This window comes from Ciconia boyciana, chromosome 3 (assembly GCF_034638445.1).
Source record: "Ciconia boyciana chromosome 3, ASM3463844v1, whole genome shotgun sequence".
Taxonomy (NCBI): Eukaryota; Metazoa; Chordata; class Aves; order Ciconiiformes; family Ciconiidae; genus Ciconia; species Ciconia boyciana.
In genome coordinates, this window is record NC_132936.1 from 16284774 (window position 1) to 16308766 (window position 23993).

The following is a 23993-nucleotide window of genomic DNA, read 5'->3' on the forward strand; positions in this document are numbered from 1 at the left end:
TACTCTCTTTGTTCCAGAGAAAAACATGGGAGATCAAACACTTCTAGTTGGACTTGTCAGGAAATCCAACTTGTTCCTTTCCAGTCCTAGAGGCTGAGGCTAGTAACCTCTTAAATACCTTTTTATTACTGAAGTTGGTGAGAAAATTTCAGTTCTTTGATAATACTTAATCATCATGGATTTTACATATGATGGAATTATTAGTCTAGTCAGTCCCTAGAAGCATATGTATTGAGTTTCAGCAAAAACCATCTAGAAAAGTTTCTGTTGTGCTTTAAAACCTAGAATGTTGCATTAGTAGTCCTGACACAGGAACTGGAATTGAAATATTATTTCTGTTATTTTACATATTTAAACATATTTCAATATTTACATATTTTAACATATTTACATGTAGGTTTATTTTATGGAAAAATGCATTATCTGTTTGAGAGACAAAAATCAGTAGTGAATTTGATTGCAGTCTAGGGTCATCGGTGAAGTTTGCTTCTAGGATACATGTTGGACTGTGGAACAAGGTATTGCAATGTGTTTAATTGAAACTCCAAATGAATCTAATATTATGTATGAAATGGGAATTATGCTATGTGAACACACTAAAGAAACCTAAAAAGCATTTTTTCAAACGGATTCCATAAAAAGGTTCAAGTTGTATACCCTTTTTTTTCAACAGCAGAGAAGATCTGTATTAACTAAGATTGTGAACAGATGTAACTACTTACAAGAATGTCAGTTAGACTTAAAAATAAGGTACTCATACAGTATTTTCTTGAAGTATACATTGCTAATTAAATAAATTAAAATTATTTGTAAATTTCCTTTATTGTTAAATCCATTTCTGTGAGAAAGCCATTTTTAGGGCTGCTTAGCTTTTTTGATTAAAAAATAATCTCCTTACCAATCAAAAATGCGTATATATTATTGCAAAAATAAAAACTTGTTTTCCTCATGTTGACATTCTTTTGCCCCATTTATTTTAGATATCAGTGATTAGTATAAATAGATATACATATTCATTTTGTTTAAATTCCATTCATTTTCCTCCAGTGTCATTAGGTAGCTACTCATGCAAAGATCGTCTTAAACTAATGGTTTTGTCCATATTACTAAAGAATAGACCAAGGCTAGTTTAAGGTTGAACAAGGTCTTTTGACTCATCAACCCAAAAAATTAATTTTTACCCCTTTTGCTTTTTTTCCATGTGTATTTAATCTTTCCTGCTGTCGCTTACCTGCAAGCTCCCTTTCTTCCAGCAATCATTTTTACAACTATAGACTTTTCCAGAAGTTGTCCACCAAACACATCTGTGTCTTTATAAGTGAACAGCAGCTAAATGGTAGGAGTCTCTCTGTTTTGACTATTTCTATTTGACTTGAATTGTTTCTCCCCTGGAGTAGAAACAGTGCCTTTTTCTGCTAGTGTATGGATCAGTGCATCCTGATACCTAATGGATTAGTCTTGATATCTTGACCTTAAAAAACAACAACAACAACAAAACCAACAAGAACAACAACAAAAAAACAAAACAAAACAAAAAAAAAACCCAAACCCAAAACATCCATCTGTGGCAATAAGTGTTCTGCGTTTCTCCATACTGCATTCATATTCTGTACTCTGAAGTTAGATGTGATTTTTGATTGCTTCAGTTTTATTCATCACTTTAACTGGAAATCTGGGCTCATGGAATTATGGTGGAGTACAACACTTATATTTTAAGAAATACGTGGTGCAGCTGATTAGAATATGCTGCTGACATCAAATGTGAAATTAGGCAGGAGATAACATGATAGGCAGGCTATTATTTATTGGGTTATAAATGTTCTAAGGAGTGATTTTTAAACAGTTCCTGATATTTTTAGTACAGGGAAATTTTGTAATAATTTCTTCTGAGCCAGTGATTACAAAAAACCAAGTCGTTTCATTACTTGTAGTCAATCGTGCTTTTAGGGGAGGAGGATGCTAGATGATATCTTGATTTTCCTTTCAAGCCTTGTGGCTTGCAGTTCCAGTTACTGTAAAACAGATTGTTACAATTTTTATTATTTACTCTAATAAGTATCCTTTTTTAATTATTAGATTGTGTTCTTGCATCTTATTTATCCAAGACTGCTAAATAATAGATTAGTAAAAATATATAATATAATACAACTATTTGCATTATATGAAGGAATACATAAGAAATATATTTATCCAAAAATAAGCTCACAGTGGAATCAAGGGATAAATGACTCTGATGGTGTAGCATGCAATGGCTAGTTGCTGAAACTAACTTCACAGACTGAACTGTTTGAAGGTACAAAAAGATAAATAGAACGTTTTTCATAATGGAGGAGCAGGACTTATTTAATATGAAACAAGGATGGCCTAGTGGTCAAAACATGATTTTAAGAATAGACTGTACATCTGTCTCCTACCTCAGCCACAGATGAGCTCACTGACCTTTTATCTGTGTTCCTGGTGTTACCTCTGATTCCTGCAGCCGTAGCCTTTGAAAGCCCTGATTAGGAAAAGAAATGAATTAAAAGCTGTGTCTTGCATTTGGATTTTTATGAAACAGCAGGTAATTCCACTTTTTCAGAGTGCCAGAGAAACAATTCCAGGCATGGGTTTGTCTTCTGTGCATTTTGTAGATAGTACTTGTACTATTCTGCTTAACTGATTGGGAAATCTTCATCTGAACTGATGCATAAATGGCTTGCTGTAGGAGAGTAAAAGTCAAAACTACCAGACTGGCTTTGCTCTCTTGCTAAGGAGCTGAGCTTGCTGTTAAAGACCTTGGAGAATTCCAAATAATAGGAAATTATCTCTAGTGTTATTTTAACAGGTTTGCAATACTGGGCTTCAGTGCACATTGATTTTTTTGAAAGCAATATGAATTCTAAAATCAAAGGTAGATATAGAACCTGGAAATGTACAGTGACTTCAGATGAAAGCAGATTATGCTGAACTACTGAAATTTCCATGGCTACAGTGATAAGCAGCAAGACACGCAAGACCAGTTTTATTTTATTAAGGCTATTAAGAAAATAGCAGCAACTGATTTGGAGGATAAAATGTGCATTTTTGTAATGGTTAAGTGTTAATACATTGTTTTATTAAAGTGAATAATATTTTAGAGATTAAGTTGCATATTCACAGCTGCTGGCTTACTCCTCTTTCTCAGTCTTCTCTCTTTGGCTTTATTTGCTGCTTTTGTGTGTTTCTTCAACTATTTATGAAGAGTTTCCAGGTAGGCTTGGAAGGAATTTTAGAGATCACTAGTAAAGTCCTCTTCACAGAGGTAGGATCCACAGCTGGATCTACTGCAGTAAGTACTTCTCTAACTTGTGAATCTCTTTTGAAGGTGATTTCTCAGCTCCATTGGGTAGGTATATTATGTCAATCCTTCACTACTGCTATTTAGAATTTTTTTCCTAATCTATAACCTAAATCTTCACTCCTAATTCAGCCAATTTTTTACTCTGTTTCTGGGGATGTGAGGAAACGTCCACCATCATCATCATCATTGCTCATAACAGCTTTTTGTGTTCTGAAAGAAGTTGTCCTGTCTCCTCTTAGGCTAACCTTTTTTAAGACTAAAGTCTCTGTTGTTGACAGTCTTGCCTAGCACAAATTGCTTATCACCTCCCCGCTCTTCTTAACCTCCCTTTAAATTCTTTTCCAGCTTGTCTTTTGCAATCCTTTGTATAGGGATTCACAAAGCTGGACACAATATTCTGGCTCAGGCTATAACAATATCAGCAAATGATTTCTGATCTTTATTTACAAAAGAACATTAGTTCTCTGTGAGGTCTTATACAGTGAACCTCCTGTTTATGCATCGTAAATGGGACTTCTGGTCTGCTATAAACCTGTGTCTTTTTCTGTTACCTTTTTGTTTACTCATTATTCCCATTTTCATGTTCTGTGCATTTAATTTCTTTCAAAAGCATATGCTGGTGGGGATTTTTCAGATTTTTTTCCTTCATTTTGAGATAATTTTAAATGCAATAAAAAGCATGTACTCGGAATTCTGAGTTTGGTAACATTTGCTGATTTTTTTTTTTTTTTAATTATTCTTAATAGATAAGTTTCTTATTCTGTTGCTTTATTGTGGTAATGAAAATATTCTGTAGAACTGGAACAGGACAAACCCAGGGGAATTTCTTTTTGACACACTTTTCCAAGTCCTGATAATTACCAAACTTCTGCTAATTACCTTTTGGACATTTTCTCCATTATTTCCTGCACAGTATTTTTTTACTTTGCTAATGAGAATGGTGAGTCTTGTGTTTTATTCCTATGTTAAGATGCTTTGCTTTATTGATTACATCACATATTCTGCCAGAAATCAGTTACATGACACTATTTTATTTTTCAGAAGAATACAAAAAAACCTTAAACACGGGATCTTACATGTTAATCTTCAAGGCATTTACAAATTGATGAATGTCTTGTTCCAACTTCCTCTCCCCAAGTATTCTGATCTGCAGTTTGGAAAGCCCTTCGCCGTTTAATGGTAGTGCTTTGATTTGCCCTTTTCAGTCTTCATGACCTTTCCTGTTCTCCTGCGTTCTCAAAGAAAATTGATTAAGACAATCTTCTTAAATGTTTTAGAGTGAATTTCAGTTGATCTTGCTGTCCTCAGCACATTTCTTCATGTATAGTGATTTTCTTTAGGATTTTTTTTTCATTCTTATCCTTTGTAGATATATCCAGATATGCAAAATTAAAAAAAGAAAAAAGTTGAAGAAAGCATGGAAAACTTAAACTGTCTGTGCATTATTTGCCTTTCTTAACTCTTAGTGGACTTGTATTTTAATCATTCTTACATAAACTATCTTCCATTCTTTCCTCTTGTCTCTTGTAAGCTACAACTCATTATACACCTTTGCCTTTCTGATCTTTATTTACATGCGTTTGCTGTTCCATAGTGTTGTTCCTTAAAGTTCTTTTTGTTGCATCTTGAACACAATTTTGTCATTAGTCTTTTGGTAGCATTTAAGGATGAAGCTATTTTTGGTCTGTTATCATCCTATCATTACAATGGAACAGTTTGACCCTGTGCCTTTCAAATAGCAAGGTAAATTGTGTAAAACCATTAAAATATGCGTGGAGGATGTAGCACATGAGATGATGGTTCTTGAGGAGTATTGCTTGTATGATGAAGAAAAACTAGCATTTATTCAATAGCAGACAACATTAAAATCATTTTAGTCATTTAAATAATTTCAATATTTGTTTACCTCCATATACAGAAATCAGATTGCAAGTAAAACCTGTTTTTAAGTATTTGCATACTTATTTGTGGACAGCAGCTGCTTTTAGGTTTCTAAACTGTACGTACTCAATACTGTTAAATCTGTTAATTAATGTAGAACTATTAAAGAACTTCTAGAATAGCAAGGCCTCCCAACAGTAAATATTGGCTGCATTATCATACCCTGAATTATTCCTTCACATATTAATTATGTTTAAGTAAGAGAAAAATGAATTGTAACATATCCTAATGATCACTGAGTAGGATAAGCTTGGGAAAATGGTATATTTGCCTTGCATATGACCTTTCAGTTGTTTTTTGTATCATATGCTCTTACTGAGCTGTTAGCCTTATATCCAAAGGTAGCTTCTATGATATGGGAAGAAGTAATCGCTCAGGAAAGACCAGAATTATTTAAGGATCCATTTGGCATATGGAAGAATATAGTGGGGGTTTAATCCCTGTGAATTGATTAGATGGTCAGTTCCTGTGTGCATAGATTTAGGAAGTTCTGCTTTAAAAAGCATGTAGGTCAAGTTAGAAAAATGTAATCTGAAGTTACAGACCTTTGGGTCCTTACTTTCCACTGCAGCATAGTTCATTAACTTTTATTTGAAGGTTTGGAAGGGGAAAGGAATAATGTTTTGGTTTTTTTATATGTAATGGTTTAGTGAACTTGCCATAGAATCACAGAATGGTTTGGGTTGGAAGGGACCTTGAAAGATCATCTAGTCCAGCCCCTCTGCCATGGGAAGGGACATATTTCACTAGATCAGGCTTCTTACATTTTCCAGTTATTGCAGGATTATGAATTGTTTCCTGTGGGTACTAAGGAAGCAACTGATACCTCTTCTGTTCAGTCGTCTTACTTTTTGGTGTTGAGTTTTACTTTTTACTCATCATGAAAGTGAGGAATAAATCAAAGTAGCCAACACTGTTGTGATATCCTGTGGAGTTTACATGTATACATATCAATGTTAGACACCTTCAGATACAAATTTCTGAAATTAAAATAGCTATCAGCACAGCCTGGTTTAATTTGGTGAGGGCTTCAGTGGGATTAATGTTGAGCTGCTTATTTAGAAGCTACCATTATTTTTCCCTATTACCACTCCTTTTGTCAGAGAGAAGAACATAAACATTTAGTTCCCATATCTCCTGAATCTTTCTTGCCTGTTTTTTCTTCGGTTCATTCAGGTCTGTAACAGTGCAAGCTGCTTGCTGGGAAAGCCACGCTCCATGTTGTTAGCACAGGTGGTCGCTGCTGCCAGAGCGGCCAGGAACTCTTCTCCTGGTGTAGGAGGGTGTTGCAAAAATACCTAGTTTGGACTTTTCTCTTGGAAAAAAATCTGTGGAGAACGTTTTAGCATGTTTGCTGTGAGCAAAAGGCTTTTAATGGGGGCAGAGCTGTCTTTGCCAACAGTGCATTTGTTTGGAAGCTGCTATTTTTGGCTTGTTAGCTTCTGAGCCTTTTGTAATAGCAGAAAGAGGAAGCGAACGGTGAAATCACTTTAATAACATATTTCCTGGTTGAAGTGACTTATCTGTGAGGCCTAGACAGAGGAGATGTCACTTCCTGGATTACTTCTCATCAGTTTGAACGGTCTGTTTTACTGTGTAATCTTTTGACCCAGCTTCTTAATTGTAGTGCAATTTTTGTGTTAAGTAATGTAAACTAGGCCTTTTCATTAAAATGTAAAGCTTTAAGGAAACGCCTTTTGACAAAATGCTAATTTGCAAGACAAGTCTTTCATAAACTACATGTTGATAAGAACTTGAAATCTCTTACCTTAAAATTATGTTCAAGAGCTTAAAATCCTGTCTTTAAAAGAGTATGGTAATAAGGTTTGTTCACAGGGATAAAAAAAAATTGTCACTCTTTCTATCCTTGTGATGCTGATATTCATCATGTCTCTTTGACGTCAACTGTAGCTGACTGTCCCCAAGAGTTAGGACATTTCCAAATAGTTATGAATAGGCAGTTGCACTGTTCTCAAATTTCTGTTCATTAATAGCTACTTGTGCAAATTGTTACCAGAAGTCCATGAAAAGGAGACAGAAAGACCTAATAAAAAAATTAGCTGCAAATATGGTTCTCAGTTTTTATAACCCACAAAAAGGCTGTGGAATCAGAATGACACGGGGAAAAAAACAGTGACATCTGAAATTATAATATACAGCTCAGTTTAAATTGGAAGTTATGGTTGTTTTGGACCTTGTAATGCAGCTTTACCAAAATGACTGTTGGGGATGATAGCTTCATTCTTTTCCCTGACTTTGTGCATAAAGATCTAAGTAGAGCACACTATAAGTGTTTTACTTGGTCAACCTCTAAAAAATCTTTGCATGAAAAGCATTAAAATATATCAGGTCATCTCCCCCCCCCCCCCCAATATGAAGAACAAAAATACACCTCATTGATTTGTGTTAACACAGAGTGCTTTTACATCTTCCCTAAAATGTCTACCCAGTTGTTAGTGATCATTAAAATATTGTTTCAGTAGCAATGAAAGAAGAATGTAAAAGGAGTGATAAATAAGGTATTAGACTGTGAAGAGACAAATAGAGTAAGAAGGTGCTTAGAGCTCTAGAGAAGTAGTTTTTATTTTTGAATCTGTGTGGTAGAAATGAGAACTATAATTCATCAGAAAAAATATGCTCAGGACCAATTGTGAAACTCTAATTGCATTAAGTGATTCTAAAGTGTAAGAAAGACTCTTACTTTGATACTGTAAATTGATACTGTAAACTACAGTCATATATGAATGCAGTTGTATTGCAAATAGATTAATGAAAGTGTAGCTTCAAGTCATATTTGATGTTGGAATTAGGTGTTCTGTGTAGACTGCCAGCTAACTGGAACTGAGACTTCATTGTGCTAGGTAAAATCATAAAAGATGGCCCAGCTGTTCTCCATCAGGGCATGCAATACTGTCCCTTTCTACATATTGCAAGGTGAAGATCCATATTTCTGTTGACACGCTGTGCTACAGAATGAGATATCCTTTTTTGGAAGGCAGTATTTGCTAAATAAAGAGTTTGGTATTACAGATTCTATTACGTTACTTTGCAGGAAGTCACCTCAAGTCAGAGTACTTTCCGTTGGATTTGTCCACGTTATTGAGCAGTTCCTGTACAATTCATGCAGTGACTAATCCATGAGTATTTAAAAACTTCGTTACTTTGGCGTAGTTTGATTGTATCTTTCATAAAAACATCATCAAATTTAAGAATAGGTGCTAAGTCTTCTGTCCCTCTGACAGATGAGTATGATGTCCTGGTGCATCACTCCTTTATCCTTAATGAGTCTTGCAGGAACAGTTACCATTGAGGCTAAAATAATGCCTATAAAAAATGGTCTTAAAGTAACTAATGATTGATACTGTGTCTTCTTCATTGACTTCCCTTTTTGCTTATTAACGGTGTTTTATGTTTCTTTTTGTAAGGAAGTTCTAAAATGTGATATATAAGACCTTCATGACACAGTTCACGTTGGAGAGATTCAAGAGTAAAATTCCTCCTTTTCTCTGTGTGGCAGCAGAAATATTTTAGCTGTTATATCACAGAATGGTTGAGGTTGGCAGGGACCTCTTGAGATCATCTAGTCCAACCCCCCCCTGCTCAATGCAGGGTCAGCTAGAGTAGGTTGCCCAGGACTGTGTCCAGTCAGGTTTTTAATATCTCCACTGATGGAGACTCCACAACCTCTGTGGGCAACCTGTTCCAATGCTTGACCACGCATTTCATGCGTTTTACCTTGTGCGCATTGTCTCTTGTCCTGTCAATGAGCACTACTGAAAAGAATCTGGCTCCCTTTTCTTCATTCCCTCCTGTCAGGTACTTATACACATTGATGAGATCCCCTGCCCTGAGCCTTCTCTTCCCCAGGCTGAAAAGTCCCAGCTCTCTGAGCCTTTCCTCTTATGAGAGATGCTCCAGTGCCTTAATCTTCATGGCACTTTGCTGGACTTGCTCCAGTAAGTGCCTGCCTTTCTTGGTTTGGGGAGCCCAGCAGTGCAGCCCACTGCACTCCAGGTGTGGCCTTACCAGTGCTGAGTAGAGAGGAAAGATCATTTCCCTTTACCTGCTGACAATGCTTTCCCTAATGCAGCCCAGGATGCTGTTGGCCTTTTCCTGCGAGGGTGCATTGCTGAGTCATGGTCAGCTTGTTGTCCAACAGGACCCTCAGGTCCTTCTTTGCAAAGCTGCTTTCCAGCTTGTCAGGCCCCAGCCTGTACCTGGTACCTGAGGTTATTCCTCCCCAGATGCAGGACTTGGCATCTCCCCTTGTTGAACTTTGTGATATTCCTCTCTGTCCAGTTCTCCAGCTTCTTGAGGTCCCTTTGAATGGCAGCACAATCCTCTGGTGTGTCAGCCACTCCCCCCATTTTTGTATTGTCTGCAGGGTGCAGCAGGTGTAATGAAGGTAATGAAGATGTTAAACAGTACTGGCCCCAGTGTTGAGTGCTAGGGTGCACTACTAGCGACTGGCCTCCAACTGGGCTTTGTGCCACTGATCACAATCTTCTGGGCCTAGTCTTTCAGCTAGTTTTTAATCCACTTCATTTGTCTAACCTGTACTTTGTCAGCTTGTTGCATGTCAGGATGTTGTGGAAGACAGTATCAAAAGTCTTACCAACATCGAGGTAAACAGCATCCATTGCTCTCTCCTTGTTCACCACTCTAGTCACCTCATCATATAAGGCTATCAGCTTGTCAAGGATGATTGCTCCTTTGTAAATCCATGCTGACTACTCCCAGTTGCCTTCTTGTCCTTTGTGTGTTTGGAAATGGTTTTCAGAAGCATTTTCTGCATCACCTTCCCAGGGATCGAGATGAGGCTGGCCCACCTGCAGTTCTCTGAATCTTCCTTCTTGGCCTTCTTGAAGACAGGAGTGATGTTTGCTCTTTTCCAGTCCTCCGGAACCTCTCCTTGTTGCCATTACCTTTCAAAGATTGAGAGTGGCCTCTCAGTATCAGCCAGCTCCCTCAGCACTCGTGGGTGCATCCCATCAGGGCCCATGGGCTTCCGTATGTTCAGTTTGTTTAAATGCTCCTGATCCTGGAGCACTTGGTCCTGGCACCTGGTCCTCCTCCACCAAGTGTAAGTCTTCCTAGCTCCAGACTTTTTCTCTGGTCTGAGGTGCCTGGGATTCCTGAAGGCTGGTCCTACCAGTAAAGACTGAGGCAAAGAAGGCATTGAGTGCCTTGGCCTTTTGCATATCCTTTGTCACCAGCTCCCCTGCCCCATTCAGCAACAGGCCCACGTATTCCCTAGTCTTCCTTTTGCTGCTTATGTACTTGTAGAACCCTTTCTTGATGCCCTTCACATCTTTCACCAGATTCAACTCCGGGTCAGCCCTGACTTTCCTAACCTGTAGCCCTGCACGATCAGACAGCAGTTCTCCTCCTCCTGAGTCACTTGCCCCTTCTTCCACCTCTTGTGCGCTTCCTTTTCATGTCTGAGTTCAGTGAGGAGCTCCTTACTCATCCATACAGGCCTTCCACCACCTTTGCTTGGTTTCCTACTTGTCCGGATGGACCTTTTTGAGTTTTCACCTTTTTTGAAGTTCTATTCTTTATGCTGTGTTTTAGTGCATCTGTGAGGCTCTGATGTTTTATAATAGTTATGTCAAATATAATAAATGTAATCCTCTTGTAACAGATGATCCTAGTGAGGTGCTAATGATGTTTTCCTATCAATTTAAAATTAATAGTAAGGTAAGCTTGTATTCTGTGGCCCTACACAGAAATCATCCATGTAGAAAAACACACAAGTATGTCTGGGGTTATTCCTCCCCAGATGCAGGACTTGGCATTTCCTCTTGTTGAACTTTGTGCTATTCTTCTCTGTCCGCTTCTCTAGCCTGTCAAGAATGCCTTTGAATGGGCATTTCTTGAGCAGGTTTTGTTTTCCATATGGCCTAGTGACTGCTACTGATACTTCCCAAGACACTTTCATTTGTTAGGGGAAAAAAAAAAAAAAAAAAAGGCAATTGAGTCTCTTAATTTTGAAAATCTGCTTAATCATTAATGGTTTTTTGTGGTAAAAAGCGACATCTCCACAGATGAGGTAGTCTTATTTGTATACGTGCATATTTAGGATAGTCTGGCATTCAAAATGTATTTAATAATCTTGGGCTTTGCCTTTAACTCTATCCAGGTAGATATATTATTAGAATGAGTATAATAATTTTAGTGAGATTTGCAACAGAAATGATCCCTTCCCAGATATATTTAGAAAAAAAAATTATAAAATCAGCAGGTTCTTAGCTATAACCTCAGTTATTAAGAAAACTGAAAAGCTGCCTAGTTCTATTGGCTGCCTATTAATAAACATGATGTGGTCTCTGACTTAAATCTCTGTGATGCCCTGTCAAGGCTCAAAAACCTGAAGAAACAATTTCAGGATTTTGTTCTTAGAGCAATGAACAAAACTACCAGTTCAGGCAGGACACTGGAGATGCATGAATGGAGTCTCTGGCTCTTAGTATCTGAAACTAGTTTTTATTTTTGTTTGTCCTTGTGTAAGTGGAAAGGGCTGTGTGTTTTGAAGAGTATTTTTTTAAGTTTTTCTAGGTTGCTGAAAGGTGGAATTGCCCTAAGTCATGTAACAGGCATTTCAAATACTATTTTTAGTTTAGATTTTGGTCATCTCATCCCTTGCCATTTTAAGAGGTTTCAATTGTTTTCTATGGAGGAATTTATAATGGGTAGCAGAATGGCATGTAGAGTTCTGGCTTGTCTTCTGTTGAGTCACTTAGAAAGTGAGCTTGAATTACGTGCTGAATTGTCTTCTGAAGTTTAGGTCATGTCTTGCTTCCAAGAAGAAAAATATGCAGTTGATTTTTGAATATCCAGAATGAAAAAGTAGAAAGAATGTGATCAAAGCAATAATACGGATAATACAAACTTAAAGTTTTTAAATATGCAGGAAAAGTGTAATGGAAATAACAAGAACAGATTGAACTGAGTATCTTAAATTAGTGTTTAATGAGTAAGATTACTTACTGGTTAAGATTGAAACTACTACTCCACTTTAAGTCCCAGTACCACTAATCAGTGGTAATGTATCTGTACTGTTTATAGACCAACTTGGAGCCAGTCAGTGTGTGTTAGCTCCTTTGCAGTGACTAGTTTATAAACATACTTGAGAGCTTGTTTGATTTGCCTACTAGGAATGTAATGCATGCTTAAATAATATATAATCAGTCTTAGTGTAATAGTTTTAAGAAAGTTGTTAATTATGATTTTAGAACTCAGTTAACTTATTTTTATTTCTTTTCAGGATGGCTTGAATTCTTTGGTCCTTGATCTGGATTATCCAGCACTGAGAAAGAACAAGAACATCGATAATTTCTTAAATAGATGTGAGTTACAAGTGACCCTTAAACAATGATATTGTTGTGATCTCAGTCATAAGAGACTGAGTGGTCAGAAATGCATTGCTGATTTTCATTTTACTAATTTTTCTAACTATGAACTTCTATATACAGAAGGCTTTGGAGGACCATTTATTACAGAGAGGTTTCATTTTGGGGAGTCATTGTGTCGCTGAAAATATGTTGGAAAGTACCAGCTGTAGATAGTAATTTTTCCAACTACAGTTGGAAAAATCCTTTTATGTTGTTTTTTTTATCTTAAGTATGTGCTGCAACATAATTTGCAAAGTATATCCCAGTTATTATTCTTTAGGAATTAATTACTCAAAAAGTCAACATTGTATATACAGTCTTATTTAATCTAACAGAGAAGCCTGTTGATTTTTAAAACTAAATTATTGTACCTTAAAATATGTTGGTGCATTTTTGAACCTTTGTGTAAATGTTTGTGATTCTCCTCAAATTAATTGTAGAGAGGATCGTGGAGTTTATTGTGCATATGAAAACGTAAGACTCTTACATCAGAGTAGCTGTATTGTGTCTTTTTAAAGTGTTTTCTGTGCCTGTATATAAACACATTTTTTTAAAATGTAAAAATAGTGCATTATTTGCTTTAAAATGTTGAGTAAGTCTTCTTGGAACAACTTATGTTTTGTTGTTTTGTTGTGAGCTTATTTTGAGATTTTTTTTTTTTTTAAAAAAAACCTTTCCTATTGCATATGTTGAGGTTACTGCAGATGCAGTCTCATCAGCCACTCCTCTTTTGATTCTTTGCTGGTAAGAGCTATGTGTGTCTCCCCTCTATTGCTCTGGGACCCCTTTGCATATTTACTCATGCTCCTCCGTTAAATGGTGGCTGGTGTAGTCATTTGTGGTGAGTTCTTATGTTTGGAATTCAGTGCTTCTCCATGAGGTTTAGCAGAGCCCCATAGCTGCACATACAGCTTTACAATTGCCAGTAAAGTCTCATTTGGAGAAGTCACTGAAAACAGAATAAATAAGAAACAGCAGATTAGGAAGGAGAGGCATACCTTGGGATTTTTCTCTGTTTGACTTCCAAGGAATTCAAGCAGGTATTTATGAAAGAAAGGGTCAGGAACAGCATTTTAAGTAATTTTGTTACCTGCAACTGTGCATTGTAAGTGTGGAGGGAAAAGCCCTATCTACAGAAAAATATGAAAATGCTATAAATGACAGTATCAGTAACTTTTACGAGCTGTTCAGATTCACCTTTACATTACCATACTATTTTTGCAGTAGGACAAAATGAGAAACCTTTTTCTAATCAGAAGACCAGTATGTTCTGGTATCTGGCTATTAAAAATAGCAACTATGGGAAAACAATTTAACCTTGGGAACAGGTTTTTTGGGTTTTTTTTCTGCAGCCCCTGAACATTCTTGCTGTCTGTCTTCCCTTTTGTGAAGGCTGTTGCTCCTTCTTGTACTCTAGCTTCTCTGCCATTGTTACAGTAAATATTATTAAGCATGTGATGTGGCCTGCAGGCTACCAGTGGCAGAAACCCCAAAATATACTTTGGTTCACAATTTTATTACTGCCTTTTTTTTTTTTAAATCAGCTGACATTTTACAGTTGAAATAGCCAGATACTAGTTAAAGAAAATTCTGAGATGTATTACAAAAAAATTCTCAGTAGTTAATTAGGAATTTTGAGGGGTGCACTTCATCCTTACCTGTTGAACTTTAAAAAAAGCACGTAAGAGCTGACTATTTTGGCTCACACATTGTGAGGCCGTGCATCTCTTAAGAATCACCTAGGTAACTTCTCTCCTGTTTCCGTACTGCCTGGGAGAGAATGAAAAATAGTGCTGCATATCTTCTGTGATTTACAGTTTAAAAAAAAATAAAAATAAAAATCTGAAATGAGAATTTTGTAAACATTTGAAGCTGGTAATATTTTGGCATTGCAACTGAAAGAATCAGTCCTGCCACAGTAATTTGTTTCAAAGTCCTTTCCAACACAGGTGTTTGTGTGATTTGTTATCAACCAGACTGGGGAACTGAGCAGAATTAATACAAAGAGTGAGGTGGTTGGTTTATTTCTTTTTTTTTAAAACTAGTCAGGCAAAAGAAAAGCAAAGACCGGTTTCTGACTTTCATTTCGCTTCACTGATATTTGTGCCAGCACAAAGGGTGCAGGAAAAGACAGGAGGACAATTGGGTTCTTATTGGCATTGCCATTTTATGCAATTTAAAGTTGCTGAACCCATATCTCATGTCTTTTTGGAAACTGTTCTGAGGGTAGCAAGTATCAGTGGAAAGGAAGAGCGTACATGTGCTTGCTGAAGCCTCTTGCTACCATGGACTTGGAAGAAGAGTTGGGAATAGTATTAAGAAATTATGGAACAGTAAGTATTTGCTCTCTTAAGTTAGGGAACAGCGAGTTCTTGCCTCTTGTGATTTTTCTCGGCATCTGAAGAGCTGTAGCAAATGCCTAGATGAGAATTATTGTCAAAAGATTCTGACAGACTCTGACGAGCAGTCTGTGCCAGGGGCCTGGAGCCTGCATCCCTCCTCAGGGCTTCCTGAGGCAACTGCGCAGAGGTGGCAGGGCCATCTTGTGAGTTAGCACTCTATAGTGCAAAGTGAAGGAGCTGAGGCGGAGTCATTGCTGATGATTGTTTTAATCCATATTACACAAATCTTCAAAAATTGTGGAGAACACTGCAATAATCATCACACTTTCAGTCAATTTAATCACTTAATTCTTCCACAATAACACTTTGAGAAGGAAATTTTTTTCTACCATATTCCCAGGGGTTTGAACACACCCTATTTCAGACCTACTGCAAGTCATTACTAATCAGGTTGATGTTTTTTAATAGCTTAATTTAAAAATGAAATAGTTTGCATCTCAGCTGAGACATTAATTGATATTCAGCTCAACTCATAGTTTCAAGCTGAAATTCAAATGTTTTAACTCATTTCACAAAGCTACAATTTATTAATTGCCCATAGTACAGGAGTTTGATACATCCTGTTTCTGTGACCACTTTGCAGAAGCAGCCTCTTCACGTGTTTAATATGCAAGAAACTTTTTCATTGCCTGCTTTCCCTTGCTATTCTGATTTGTTACCACTTTCTCTAAGGCATTGAACCAAAGTAGAGCATGTATTTATTATAAGAGGCACATAAGTATCTCATATAAAAGTACAACCATTCCTTTTTAGTCTTCTATATTGCTTTAATCAACTGTTAGGATTCTGGTTAAATTGCTGCTTTTTTGGAGTATTCATGGGACAGGAAAGCATAACGTAATATTTAATTCCCAAAACAATGAGAGGAATCTCATAGTCCTCTGAGAGCAAAAACTAGTTTGCTTATTTTAGTAAAGAAGCTTGAGCTTTCCGGCATAGGCTTGGTGTAACAACTCTTTCTTGGTTTTTTCTTTTCCTCTTCTGTCATCTAGGCTATGACAACAGGTTGAGTAAATTCTTCCAAGTCACTTTTTCTGCCATCTGACATTTGCCAAGTGTTGAATCGTGTCTTAGTGGCTTGTGCTTTCTTTGGTGGTCTCCCATGAAGGTACTACATAGCCTGTTAGCTGCTTTAACTTCTGGGAGCAGAAAGTTAAATAATTAAGCAACAGTTTTAAGCAACAGTTAAAAATCTTTAATAATTTATAATCTTATCATCAGGAATAAAAGGGCATGACGAATGGATTTTGAGGAAGTCCAAACAGCAGCACAGGGAGTGGTGCCATCAGCAGGCCTGGTACAATCCAGAAGCCTTGACTCCCTAAATGGATCAGTGACTTCCTATGCGTTATCCAGCATCACTCAAAAATTAGAAACCTCTATTGTTAAAATGATTTGCTGATGTTTTGGAGTTTGGCAAACTTCTAGAGTGTAATGGCAATGGGCATATTTATAGTAGAAGGAACTTTTAGTACAGGTGTGTCACTTGTGCAGCAGCTTTGCTGACCCCCTGAATAAACTTCCTGGAAAGTTGCTTTTGCCATTTTCCTCTCCAAGCAGACACTGCTTACTTAGAAGGTTTATTTGTTAAGCTTAACTTCTTGCAAAAGTAACCGTTCTGGTTCCTTCCCTTACATTTTGTTATGTCACTTGAAGTTGCTGAATCATATGCCAGCCATGCAGTTAGCAACAAAAATACGTTATCTGGTATAGTGTTAATGCCTATCATGACTGTAATTCTCTGTGCTCCATACTTCCTGTCAGTGACACAGATGAAATGTCAGATGCCAAGAAGAATCCTAGAAATTTAGTGCACTGTAGAACTTACATCAAGTTAAGGAGCTAATTGCCCCTCTGGTTTTCTCTTGGCTTCTTTAAGGCCACTCCTTGCCAAGTTTTTGCAGTCACCTCGGCACATTGGGCTCCCGTTCCGTTCTTAATGATATTGTTCTGGTAAGAGTAGCGATGGGAGAGGTATCAAATAAGCAACTTTTCCCAAGCAGAGCATGAATTAGAACCACAGTGTTTAAGACAGAACGTCTTAGATGTATAAACAAGTTGTATGTCACTGTTATTAACCACTTTTCCATTTGGTTACTTGGTAGATACAAAGCAATTGAGTTCTGCCATCAAACTTACTTAATTTAAGTCAGGGATGTGTCCTCTGCAAGTCAGAGGGCTGCTGCTTTCTGTTTCCCTGTCTTCCGCTCCTTTTGTCTATGCAAGACAAAATACTTCTTGTGTTCCTCTTTCTTTTCTCTGGAGGGGGAAATGCTAGCTTGTCTGAAGCTATGCCTTCTAGTTTCTGCTGCTTATGCAAGGTCTCCAGCAGCTTCTTGTTCCTCACACACCTTTGACCAGATATTATGTATGCACCCCTAATTACTTGAGTCTTACTGTTGTGCTTTTTGTTTGTTTTTTGGGCGGGTGTGGGATTGCAGCACTTCAGTTTAACTTCTGGCCAGACTTTTGCCTAGGGCAGCAACTTTTGACTTCATGTACTCCATAGCAGCACTCATTGACTGACTGTGTCTGGTCTGTGGGGATAAAATTGCACTCCCTTGCATTTTTATTCCTCATATATACACACCCCAGAACTCCCTGATACGCATTCTTTTTAACTTTTAAGAAAATAACCTAGATATGAACTTTTTTTTTTTCCATTAAAGAGCAGGAAAGCTTGGTTTTCTCCTCCTCCCCACCCCCCTTTACTCTTCTAGTCAGGTATTTGTTCCATTTTCACAAGCACTTGTAACCTTCAGCCACATTCTTGCTGCCAGCTGTCAGTGACTGATCCAAACACTCTGCCCTTTCAGAAAGTGAAGCTTCATTTGTTTAAAGGTTATAGTGCCATTTTCAAGTAGTAAATCAAAAGCTGTCTTTAAACACTTGCTATCCAGCATTCCTGGTCCTTCCCATGTTACAGAAGAAACCTGAGTCATAGGTGATGACATTCTCACATTTTAGGACTTCTACTCAAATGTCACAATATTTTTATAAGATTCCATTATATTCTGGGGCTGGGCAGTCCATCTAATGTCTTCCTTTAAACCTGACATTTTTCTTTTGCTGGGCTTCGTGCTGTTGCAAATTCATGAAGCTGTAAGATACAATCTGTGGTATCTGCATACAGGTGCCACAAATGTACAAACTCATCTGTGTGAAACCTTCTGAAAATTCAGTCCTCTAGTAAAGGGATAGTGTTGGAAAGGTCTCTTGCACCTTGAATTAGATCATGTTATGTGATATATGAACTAAATCATATGATCCAGCATGTTGCAATTATGGCATTGCTTCAGGGTTTCTCTGAGCTTGCCTTCTTGCAGTCCGTTTTTTTGCCTCAGTTTAGTTCCATGCTTTGATTATCTGTTTCATATCTGTTAAATTTCATGATAAAAGAGACAATCCATCTGTATAACCGATTCCTCCACAACACCTGCATCCCTAGATGATGATTATTATTTTTAACTAGGTTTATTAAATCTTTTACTAAAGCAAGTAGGATTTCTCCACCCTCAGCATTTCACAGGGATGATAAAACTGGTAACTCCTCAGTTGGCATCTCATTTGCTTACTTCATATATTGTTGGGTTTTTCATTGCTTAACTGCAGTGTTCAATGCTTAAACAGTTTCACTGGAGCTGTATTGTTTATAATTTCTGTATCATATTTTGAACTCAGAAGTATTCCTGTGAGTTTCTGACCAATAATGGAGCTACGTAAAACTACACCCTACTCTTTCAACATGTTTAAATCCTTCCCATCTCATCTCACACATCTGAAAACATTTGAAACATCTCAGAAACATTTGAAAATAAATTTGTGTGATTCCTCTCCCTTGTGAGATGTACCATTGTGTTCAAACATGTAATCACACATTCTCTCTGACTTTGCTGATATTCCTTCTCTACTGCTTCTTGCTGTGAATTTGCATTTGTCCTCGTCTTGTGCTAAAGCTTCTGATTTGCAATTAAGTAAGCTTCCAAACACAGTCTTCCCTTCTCAAACTGCAAAACTAATTAGTGTCATGAACGAAATAATAAACTTGGTGTAGGTGAAGCACTGTTGCTGTCCCATGCTTCCTGTCTAAGCTTCCATGATTCACAGTAGAAAACTCCCTCAGCATTCTCTCAACTCTTTTTCTTGTTCACGCTCTGGATTACTTCACAGTTTTATTGGTACACTGAATGCAGCAGATTTGTCTACTTTTGAGGTTTTAATTGCCTCTGTCCTTACAGCTTTACTAGCAAACTCTTTTCCCTGATTATTCTTAACTTTTTTTTTTTTCCTTTAAATCTCTTCCCTTCCCCTTCACACCTAATCTTTTCCTCAGAAGAAGAAATTTTTAGTTGCACTTTTGTGTTCCACAGATTAGGAAGGACCTGTGGAGGTCAACTGGTCCAACTCTTTGCTCAAAGCCAAACCAGTTTTGATGTTAGATCAGGTTGTTCAGGTCCTTGTGCAGCTGAATTTTGAAAATTTCCAAAGACGAAGGTTTTGCAGCTCTGCCGGATGGTCTGCTCCATTCCCCAGTTCCAGGGATTCTTTTCCTACAAAGTAGGATTTCTGATGTTCCAACTTGCCTGTTGCCTCTTGTCCTTTCACTTTGCATCTCTTAGAAGTAAAACCTCCTTTCAACTTCTGTTGAGGTCAATATTTAAGTTGAACAATTCCAGTTCTCTCAGCCTCTCTATAAGCATCATGTGGTCCCACCCTCTAAGCATCTTGATGGCCTTCCATTAAGCTACGAAATGTTTTGATATTTTTCTTGCACTGAGGAGCCTCAAACTAGAAATAGTATTCCAGATGTGGTCTCACAAGTGACAAACAGAGGGGAAAAATCACTTCCCTCAACCGGCTGGCTATGCATTTACCAATGCAGCCTTGTATGCAGTCGGTGCACAGGCTTGCTGCTCGTTACTCTTTGTTCCTCATGTTGTCCACCAGGGCTCTCAGGTCCTGTCTCTCAAGGTGCCTTCTAGCTGGTGAGCACCATCCTGTACTGTTGTGTAGTGTCATTCCATCCCAGGTACAGGACTCTGCTTGCCTTTGAACTTTGTGAGGTTCCTGTCAGCTCGTTTACCCGTCCTGTCTGGGTCCCTCTTAGGAGCAGCCCTGCCCTCCAGTGTGTCAACTCTGAACGACTGACCATGGCTCCAGCACATTTCCACCCACTTTGTAATTTCTCTGCGCAATCCATGTCGGCCTGGTTTGGCTACAAAGATACTTTGAGATGCTGTGTTGAAAGTCGTGCTACAATCAAGGGGAGGTAATGTGTAGTGCTCTCCCCTTGTCCACCAAGACAGACATCTCCTTATGGAAGGCAATCAGATTAATGAAACAGTTTGTCCTTTTCAGATCCATTCTGGCTGTTCCCATCCTTTCTTGTCCATCAAGTGCTTGGAAGTGGATTCCAGAAGGATTTGCTCCATGATCATCATGGACAGTGAGGTTAGGCTGCTGTTCCAGCCTGTAGCTTTCTGGATCCTCCTTGTTGCCCTTCTAGAACACGGACATGACATTTCTCCTTTACTAGGCATCAGGAGCTCCCCAAGTTGCTATGACCTTTCAAAGATAATAGAGAACAGCCTGGTAATGGTGTTGACTGGCTCCTTCAGCATGCTCAGATGCATCCTGTGTTGACTCATGGCCTGGTGTATGTCCAGTTTGCTTTATTGGTCCTTAACTCTGACTTCCTCTACTGTGATACTTCACTGCCCCACACCCTGCTATTAGCTTTGGGGAGCTGGGAGGCCTGTGAGCAGAGCTTGCCGGTGAAGTCTGGGGCAAAAAAGGCATTGAGTACCTTGATCTTCTCCATGTTCTTTGGCCCTAGATCCCCTACCCTACTGAGAGCAGCGGGTCCACATTTGCCTCATTCTTTCTTTTATTGCCAGTGTATTTATAAAGGCTCTTGTTTCCCTTCATAACCTTGGCTAGTTTCAACTCCAGCTGAGCTTAGCTTTCCCAATTCCATCCTTGCATGCTTGGGAGATTCCTGCTGGGTAGCCCATCCCTGCTTCCATGTTCCAAACCTTCACTTTTTGTGCTTGAGTTGAGGCAGAGGTTGCCCATTCAGCCAAACTGGCTCTCTGCCATGCCTGCTCAATTTCTAGCTAACTAGAACAGACTGTTCTTGTGCTATGAACATGTCATCTTTGAAGATCAACCCACTCTTCTACCCTCTACAGCAGCTTCCCACGGGATCCTGCCTATGAGTTCCCTGAACAAGCTGCAGTCTGTTCTTCTGAAGTCCAAGGTCTGCTATTTTCCTTCCTCAGTTCTTTCAGGGTCTTAAGTTCCACCATCTCATGGTTGCTTCAGCCAAGGCTGCCACAGACTTTGTCATTCCTGGCCGGTTCTTTCTTGTTTGTGAGCAATAGATCAGAGTGCCTCCCTGATTGGGCTTGCTGCTTACTTGGGTCAAAAGAAATGTTCTTGATGGTCAGGTATCTCCTGGATTGCTTGTAGCCTGCCAGGTTGCTCTTTGTGAATATGTAGGAATGGTTAAACTATTTACTAGTTGTTTGTTATCATTAACTCCCCGCTGACAATGTCATCTTTAATGTTGTACTGAATTAACTGTACCTCTGATCCATTTTTTTCCTGTACTCAGATCTGAGATCCCTTTAATGCCTTTCTTGGGATCAAATTCCACGGTCTTTGACCCTAAACAGGGATCTCGCAATATACACCTCTACTCTTCTCTGAATATAAGCATCCACAGTTCTTCATACAATTTCGTGCTCTTCCCTGGTAGAGGTCTTGCCCCAGTCAACCTTTTTTGATTTGTTTTGTTCTTCCTCTAAGTGTATGTGGGGGCAGTGTCAAAGCTCGTCATGCTTAAGAAAGATTACCTCCAGTATTATGGATTCCATTCATTGCTCCCATTATCTTTTGTCCTTGTAATAAGAATAGATTTTTTAAATGCATTTAGCCAGGAATGCGTTCACTAGCATGCTACATTTACAAAATTAAAGAGTATAGGACCTTGCATGTTAGAATTTGTCAGAGATCAGAATTTCACTCATTTCCCTTACAGATTCCCACAACTGCCAACAAGAAAAATACTGAAAGATGGACTTATCTGCAGACTATTGCACCAGAGGATACTTGAACAGAGCACTGTAGACCTAATTTTTAAAAGTGTAGCACTATACATGCAGTGAACACTAAAAAGCAGTTTGAGATGGCCAGCAGTTACATAAACATGAATTAATATTAAGTTAACTTGAATTAATATTTCACATGGAATGAATGAGTGGATCTGAAGTTATATCCCTACATGATCTGAAGTTGTACACGAAGGTTATTGAGTTATATTCCTCACCGTTTGACTGCTGTTGAACCCTCCAAGTGTGTAGCAGCAAGTTGCACCTGCAGTACTTTTGCGTGTATCAGGTACTTCACACTCCTGCGTTATCAATGGAGTGTCAGTGGATCCTGGCAGCACAGCGGGTGGCAACGAATAATTGCCTGAAAATTCAAGATAGGCATCTCTGGTTCTTTTCATTACCAGTGTCTTCCTGTAAGCTTGTGAATGATTATTAGAGGTGTGAAATGAGAGTCAGCAAAATCCAAAAGACGTTTCAGTTGTTACACCTAAAGGTAGATGGTTAAGGGTTTCCAAACAATAATGAAAGAGGCTATTAATACTAACTGCAGATTTCAAGAATTACCAAGAAGGCTCTAAACATTAAAATAAAAATAGCTTATTTTGACTCTAAATGAAAAATGTTGGAGAAAATTCTTGTATTGTGTTAATATATGCATTATCACAACTTCTATTTGATTTGTTTTAGATGAGAAGATTGTGGAAAAAATCCGAGCTTTACAAATGAAAGCTGAAGACTATGATGTTGTTAAGGTGATCGGAAGAGGGGCTTTTGGAGAAGTGCAGCTGGTAAGAATGTAATGATTTAATGATGAGACAGATTTACGGCTCTAGCTGAAACCTTCCCCAGTCATGCATGCTTTATATCTAACAATGCATTCTTATAAAAAATGAGTGTTATTTTAATTGTATCGTGAGGTCATTTCTGTGCACACTAAACAGTACATCTGAGTTTAAACATGATGGATTGGAAGGGAAGGATTTGGGAAACAGTTTGCTGTCCTTTGATCAAAGTGGAAAAGGCAGTTCATGGCAATTCTAAATTTTTTTTGGCCGCAAGCATCACTCTATAATAATATCTGAAACCTTTCTATGAAAGAGCAGGCTAATAGTGCAACAAAAAATTTTTTGTTTGCTCTTATAATTGTCATGCTTGCATTTTATTTAACTGATATGACTCAGGTAAGATTTTTTTAAGACTCTTTTCTTAATATTGTCCACTCAACATTGTATCCTATATAATATCTAATGTAAGAATGGGATTACTTTTTAAATTTATATTGCAGGGAAACTCTATTTAAAAAAAAAAAGGCAATCAAAATTCAAAAATTAACTTAGTATATCATGCATAGTCTGCTTTTCATTTAATTTTGATTTTTCCTGGACTTCCAAGTCATACTGTGTGATAAATAGCACAAAAATGTGAGCATATGTATAAGATTGATGTGTCAGTTTTGAAATGTGCTATGGATGTAAGCACCAAATAGAATCTGAGAATGCAAACACCAGGGAGAAGTTATCATGAGCTAACAGATAACTGCGTACCAGCTGATCCATGATAATTTTCTGTGTGAGCATTTTTAGAGGAAGAGAGATACCAAGCAAGTCAATGGAAAGGGGAGCAACTAATTTGCAGCAACTTAGGCTTGTTACCTTGTTACCACAAGGTAACAAAAATTACCTTTTGCTTGTGCCTTGTGACATGGAATTGACGTTTTACTGTTCTGTGCTAATTTTGCACTAGGAAGCTGGGAAAATCATATTGTCTTGTAACATACAGCAATTTTGGAAAATACAAAGATGTTATGGAGTTTTGTTGAGGA

At 37.9% G+C, this 23993-nt stretch overlaps 1 protein-coding gene across 6 annotated transcripts in view; it reads left to right on the forward strand.

The window, feature by feature from the left end:
• The window catches only part of ROCK2 (Rho associated coiled-coil containing protein kinase 2), a 142320-nt gene that overhangs the window by 31772 nt on the left and 86555 nt on the right, over nucleotides 1-23993 (forward strand). For all 6 annotated transcript variants that reach the window (XM_072858598.1, XM_072858599.1, XM_072858597.1 and 3 more), the window contains exons 2-3: nucleotides 12528-12609; nucleotides 22859-22959. In XM_072858598.1, coding sequence (XP_072714699.1) covers nucleotides 12528-12609; nucleotides 22859-22959 — 183 coding nt within the window. The remainder of the gene's footprint in view (nucleotides 1-12527; nucleotides 12610-22858; nucleotides 22960-23993) is intronic.